Source organism: Myotis brandtii, unplaced genomic scaffold, assembly GCF_000412655.1.
Source record: "Myotis brandtii unplaced genomic scaffold, ASM41265v1 scaffold48, whole genome shotgun sequence".
NCBI classification, from domain to species: Eukaryota; Metazoa; Chordata; class Mammalia; order Chiroptera; family Vespertilionidae; genus Myotis; species Myotis brandtii.
Genome location: NW_005368341.1, coordinates 9,011,620 through 9,018,796, shown reverse-complemented (window position 1 = coordinate 9,018,796; position 7,177 = coordinate 9,011,620). Strand labels below are relative to the sequence as shown.

Sequence of the window (7,177 nt, the reverse complement as noted above, 5' to 3'; positions counted from 1 at the left end):
AACTGGTAAAATGTTTTAGACATGTGATTTATAATATGTAATAAATAGAACAAAAATATAGCATATATAATAAACATAATAAAATATGCATAAAGAAAAATTATAAAATAATACAAATGCTCACGCTGATTCATTTCAGAAATGAATAAAAGGAGGCTGATTAAATATGTCTCTGCAATATTAAACATGTAAAGAAAATGGAGCAAAGGACATGAAATTTGGTGGGCAAAATAAATGTAACTCCAAGTTCCATGCTGATTGGCCAAATAGTCATAAGTGAAGGCAATAGGAAGGAATTTCTCAGGCTAAGGGCTCAGAAAGCACTCCTCTCCATTAGAATTTAACTACATGTGGAAAAGGTATCAGTTGTTTTAGTAGAACCATGCAGTGGCGATGTCAGTGTCCGGTGTCCATTCCTTCCACACCCCACCTGGTGACCATCGCCTCCTCTCCCAACCCTGCTGGGGCCTTTGGGCCCAGGGTTGGACGGGGAAGCAGGGGTGGGTGGCAGCAGACATGGCCCCTTTCCCAGGGGCACTGAGGGCCAGCTCCCTCCTTGGGGCCGGCCAACCTCCTGTGCCCTGTCCCTCCCCCGAGCCGGCAGGCCCCAATCAACCCTGCCCTGATCGGCCCTGATCACTGGCCAGGCCTAGGGACCCCATCCATGCAGGAATTTGTGCACCGGGCCTCTAGTATCTTATAATGTTCCTCTTCATTCCTTATGATAGAGATGGGTAAATACCTTCTCTAAAGAACATTTTTTTAAAAGATTCAAAACAGGAGATTAATGTGATGAACAAAAGGGAAGTTTTTATTACAAAAAAGTTACAATAAGGAAAATAATACAGTTTTATAAAATTTCAAAATTTAGAGGACAGTCTGAAATTATTAAAGACCAGATGATTGCTAAAATTTTTGTTTGGAAATTAAAATTCATATGGACATGGTAAACAACAGATTGAACTTATAAAATAATCAATAAAATGGGAATCAAAAAACAAGAAATTCTTCCCTGACCTGTTTACTCAGTGGATGGAGCATTGGTCCACAGACTGAAGGGTCCTGGGTTTAATTCTGGTCGAGGTAACATTTCTCTGTTGCAGACTCAATCCCAGGTCCTGGTTGGGGCACGTGCGGGAAGCAAACAATAAGTTTCTCTCACATTGATGTTCCTCTCTCTCTCTGTTTCTCCCCCTCCCTTACACTCTCTCTAAAAAAATCAATGGGAAAATATCCTTGGGTGAGGATTAACAAAAATGAATGAATGAATGAATGAATGAATGAAATGCAGTATATGCTATTTAAAAAAACAAACAAACAAAAAAGACACAAGAAATTCTTTCTGAACTAGAAAAAAAAACTAGACACTAGAATACTGAGATAAATAATAAGATCTAAAACATTTATTTTGGAGTGCCAATATATTTAACATATAATTCTAGAATAGTCATAAGTGAAGGCAATAGGAAGGAATTTCTCAGGCTAAGGGCTCAGAAAGCACTCCTCTCCATTAGAATTTAACTACATGTGGAAAAGGTATCAGTTGTTTTAGTAGTGAATACTTCCGCATCCAATGACTGGATAGAAATGAAGTAATATTCTAAAATATACAAAAAAGCAAACACACACATACACATGGAAGCATGTGAAAAAGGAAAAGAAAGAAGAAAGGCTGCCCAAACAAACAATCGGATAATTGATGGGATTTGTATTGTGGTAGAGGTTTTACAAGTAAAACATTAAAAAGAAATAATTTTAATCTAATATACTAGTATATACATATTTCTATTTCCCATTTTCTAGTTGAATTACTAATTAAGCTCAGTAAAATGATTAGTCTGCTTAAATCTACTAAAAGATAAAGTATATATTTGAACAAAAGCTAGAAAGAAAATATTTGGGTGAGTAAGAAGCAGAAGAAATGATTTCAAGATAACTGAAGATATTGAGATGGCTTGTAAATGTATTACTTTTTTATACATTATTATAATTACTCAGAATGTGACAAGTCATAAAGAAAGAACTAACCACCCCATTTCAAAAGGAAGCAAATATGAAGGAATTTTAAAACTGAGGAAACAAAAATTACAAAATGCTAGAACTTAAAAAAAAACAAATTAAAGATACTTTATTTTCTTGTGTGGCCCTAGCATAAGATATTCGCATGCTACTGTTTTTTGCCAATTTCCAAAGAATACACTTACATGATGCACTTCAGAAATAGCCACTTTGAAACATAGATATACTGAGTTACAAGTGCAGTGAAATGGTTATATTACAGCAGGCAGTATTTATAAATGGCAGCATAAGCCATCATTGAAACACTATGAAATGTTCACATGGGGAGAAGATTTCAAATCCAATATCTTAATCATTTTAATATTTATTGTATTTACAGTGTTTCTGGAAATGGACCAGCATACAAAGCCCCCAGGGTAGCCATAGAAAAGCAACTGCAGCAAGGAATTTTCCCCATTAAGAGTGGAAGGAAAGTGTCATGCCTGAAGAGTGCCCTTCTCCTTAAAGGAAAGAACCTCCCCCGGAGCATTGCCGATAAACAGCGGCCTGCCGTGCCCAACCGGCACCAGTTACAGACAGACAGACTTTATTTGTTTGGGAAGCGGGTCCCACAAACATCTGCAGATCCCAGTAATGCAAATCACCGGACCGGAGTATCCTTTTCTTTTTCCAAAAAAGTACACGTAAAGTTAGAGTCTTCAGCATCGGTGTTTAGTGAGAACACAGAAGAAACCCACGAATGTAACAAGTCACCCATCTATAAAACAAAACGAACTGTGGAGCAATGCAAGTGCTGCGGCTTTGCAAGCGCGAGTACACACCTCCCTAAGGAAGAAGATAGAAGGAGCTCCTCAAGCCATCTGGAAAGTGCTTTACACAACAGCTTCTCCTTAAGCTCTCAACTCCTGCAAGACAAAAGTGACCCTATTGAAACAGTAGAAGACTCGATTGGCATTCCTGCTTCATACTCTAAATCTAACATTCATCTTTCAGCTGTGGACTTTCCTCCTTCCAATAGAGAAAAAGAAACTAGAAAAACATTAAAAGACCTTTCAGAAAACGGCATTAATCATGCATGCCAAGCAAATGCCTCCTCCAGCCCACCACACGTTTACAAGCACAGTGATGCCAGGATATTTGAATGTCTGGATGAGTTTCCATCGTTAGAGCCAAGTGGGCACAAGAGTCCAATGCATCTGAATTCCAGCTCCAGAAAGAAGAGAGAAAAATCCGTAGGTGAAACGGAAAGAGTTAGCAAAAATGTGCAAAGGCTCCTCAGAGAAGCACGTTCCCATGACGTTAAGTCCAAACCATTGCCTTACCTGCATGTACAGAGCAAGGATGGCCGCACCACTCTCCAGTGGCCCACAGAACTGCTGCTCTTTACAAAAACAGAGCCCTGTATCTCTTATGGCTGCAATCCATTATATTTTGATTTTAAGATTTCTCGGAACACAAAGGATGGCCATGAGCCAGAGGACTTACAAACAGAATTGATTAAGGAGCCCTTAGAAATGAAGACTAAACTAGAGAGCCGAGTCTCAGGTTTAATCAAAGACCAACACAGATTGATCCAAGACGATAATAGTCAACCTCTGAAACCAAAGATGATGACAGCTAATCCAGATTGGGAAAAGATCCAGAGAAAATATCATGTGGGATACAGCGATTCTGAGCCAAACACGAGTAAACACAATTTTAGTGCCAGTGATTTAGAAATGAAAAACCCTGAAGTGCCTGCTTACCTTGATCTCTCTCTGAAGAATTGTGTAGGAAACAATAATAATAGTGATAATGAACTTAAGGAACCTCTTAGGGCCCATTGGCAAAGCTGCCAAAGGGTAGTTCTAAACGATGCCAACGAGGGCCTGTCTTTTACTCCTTACATCCCGAGGACTAAAAAACATAAACGGCTTCCCTGTGATCCTCATTCAGAATTTGAAGATGCAAATCAATTCACCTGGAAAACTAGTCCTTGCACAGTAAGGGGTCACAGTGACCACGGGCAGGACTTCAGTGTGATTTTGAATAGTAACCACATCAGTGTGACCAACAAGGTGCCCGGATGTAGAACCCAAAATTACAAGAGAAGTCCCCCAAAGGTGTCTCTAGAGAGACGCCCCAGCCCTTCAGAAACATCCCCTGACAGCACGTCCAGCCCGAGAAGTACGTGTTCAAGTCACAGGCCCAGAGGTCATGGCAGAGGTCGATTGCTCTCCTTCTGTAAAGGAGACCGCAGCTCAGTGAAACGGCACAAAGAGAAATGCCGAAAGCACAGCTGCCTCTGCTCGTCTGGTGAGAGAGCAGAGAGTGGCTGCCTGCAGTCTGAAACACAGCAAGATAAGAACTGCAAGTTGTGGGAATCGTTTAAATATGAAAAATACTCAAAGCATAGATATGGTCACTGTAGGGAAAGATATAAACTGCGCAAAAGCCAACCACAGTTTTCAGGGCCCAAATCCAGGAGCGTCACCCAAGGCGATGCCAGCTCGCGGGTTTTCTGTGCTGGGAGTCCTGGGAGGCCATCTGAGTGCCAGGGACCGCAGCACAGTCGGTTGGGCCCTTACTCCAGAGAGAGAATTGATCACCTAAATAAAAGTGAAAGAAGTCAGCAGTCTTTGCACAGCCCTCACATGTGTGATCTGGGAAACGTACAACCCATGCAGCATAACTCTGGGAAAATGAGCTGTCTTCGAAGGAACTGTCCCAGCCGCCTCTCAGAAACCACAGAGTTAAACCTCACAGAAGGAGAGGAGACCTCTGTGACAGCCAAAAGCCTTCTAGAAAGAGTTCAAGCCAAGAAGTGTCAGGAGCAAGCAGCTAATGTTGAGGTTTCTGCAAACAGTTGTAAAAATCAATCCGAGCCTCATTCACAAATCCAATGCACGATTCAATTTACACCACCAGGCGGTCACGGACCAGCAATGCCTTTGTCTGAAAAAATACGAATCCCAAGTAAAAGAACAAATGACAGAGGCAGTGCAATGGAAAGAACTGTTGAGACAGGCAAAATCAACAGTTCACAGACAAATCACGGTACTGTTTTAGTAGACACTGATTGTGATAACCATCTTTCCAAAGGTATAGTTCACATAGTAGCGGAGTCTCGGTCACCGAACACGAAAAAGAAGCCAACAGCAAAAGAACAACCCAAACCTTTGGCAAGTGAAGTCCAGCCTTTTATTCAAAGCTGTGATCCAGTACCAAATGATTTCCCTGGTGCTTTCCCATCTAATAGATATGCTGGTGTTGCAGATCCAACAGAGACCAAAGAGGACCAAATAAACCTAAACTTGCAGAATGTAAGCATGCACACCAATCATGCAGAGGGAAATATGAACCCTTACTATGACAGAGCTATGCAGAAGCATGACAGATTAGCAGAGGAATTAGAATTGTGTCATAAATCTCTCTCTCCCCCTTTACTTCAACAGCCAGTAACATTTTCTCCTGAAGAAATAGATAAATATAAGCTCCTCCAGCTACAAGCCCAGCAGCATATGCAGAAACAGCTCCTATCGAAGCATCTCCGGGTTTTGCCTGCGGCAGGGCCGGCTGCCTTCTCCCCGGCCTCAGCTGTGCAGACAGTCCCAGTTCACCAGCACACTTCCTTCACCACCATCCACCACACGTTCCTGCAGCATTTTGCAGTTTCAGCTTCTCTACACTCCCAGAGCAATCACCACCCTATAGCTCACTTGCACCCTCTTTCGCAGCCACATTTTACTCCATTTACATTTCCTCCGCTGACTCCAGCCCTCATCCCTGCACACCCCACTTTCATGGCAGGTCATCCCCTACATTTAGTCACTGCTGCCCCCTTCCACCCATCTCACATAGCACTTCAGCCCCTGCCCCCGGCAGCATTCATCCCCACTTTGTTTAGCCCTCACTTAAACCCAGCCACAGCTTCTATCATCCACCTGAATCCTTTAATACAACCAGTGTTTCAAGGTCAAGATCTTTGCCATCATTCTTGCTCCAGTCAGGTGCAACAGTACAATGGAGTGAAAGAGGCCTTAAATGTGTCAGCGCACTTGAACTAATAAGTATTAAAGCCTCTCTTGGGGATAAATAAAACAAATTGTCACTACCTACAAAATGATCCATTTACAGTGTTCTATCTGATTATTATCAGATTTAAATATTGCTGCCAATTTAAAATGTGACCAATATATAAATATGAACTGAATTGCCAATAATGAAATAGGAGCATTTTTAGAATTTCTTTTAACTTGCAAAAATAATAGGACACATTTAAAACAATTTTATGGAAATAGAGAGGGAAAAGTGTCTAAGATCCCTTTGAATGAATTCTTACATAATATTATAAAATGATAACAGAAAAAATTCAGGCAGCTTATTAATATTACAAAGAAAATCAAATGGAACAAAATATCATATGATCTAGGTGTTGGTTGAGTGCGTGAATGAATGAATGGGCATTTGGTTTATTCATCAGATAATAAAAGGCCAGTAAAATGAACTAATTATTAAAAATAATTTTATGGCTAACTATTAAAACTTTCTATCCATATAATTGTTTCAATCAATATAATTATGTTTTCAAAGGAAATAAGATAAGGCAAGAAATTATCTGATTAATTGATAGTAAAAACTACTCTTCAATGAAAAATCATCTTTACAGAGATTACGCTTATAAATATTGCGTTTCTGTGAAATATTATGTTGTCTTTATTTGACACACATCTATGTCAAGATAATTTTGTAACTGTAAGAATCCCCAATATCTAAAGTTTGTAATGTTTAATTTTTGTATGAGAAAACATATAACAACTATCATTAGTATTTGGTAATGTGAAATGAAATATACTCAGAATAACATTTGAATATATTGGCCAATCTTTTAAACATTAAAGGGACTAAATGTTATATTTTCTTTATTCTTCTCAGAAATGTTACTGTGTTCAGCCAATATATGTATAAGTGGAGAAGTAAGGGTTTGGAAATGTCAGAATTTTTACATGCTATTTACTGGAAAAATGTTAAAAAGAATTTGGTGTGTTTTATTCAATTGTCCTAGATCCGTGGTTCGGCAAACTGCGGCTCACAAGCCACATGCGGCACTTTGGCCCCTTGAGTGTGGCTCTTCCACAAAATACCACGCGGGCGCACACGTACAGTGCGATTAAAACTT

At 40.0% G+C, this 7,177-nt stretch overlaps 1 protein-coding gene across 1 annotated transcript in view; it reads left to right on the top strand.

Moving 5' to 3' along the window:
* The window catches only part of ZNF804B (zinc finger protein 804B), a 396,812-nt gene extending 390,405 nt beyond the window's left edge, over window positions 1–6,407 (top strand). The window contains exon 4 of the mRNA XM_005876119.2: window positions 2,399–6,407. Within this exon, the coding sequence (XP_005876181.1) occupies window positions 2,399–6,065 (3,667 nt within the window). The 3' untranslated portion in view covers window positions 6,066–6,407. The remainder of the gene's footprint in view (window positions 1–2,398) is intronic.
* The last annotated feature ends 770 nt before the right edge of the window (window positions 6,408–7,177 follow it).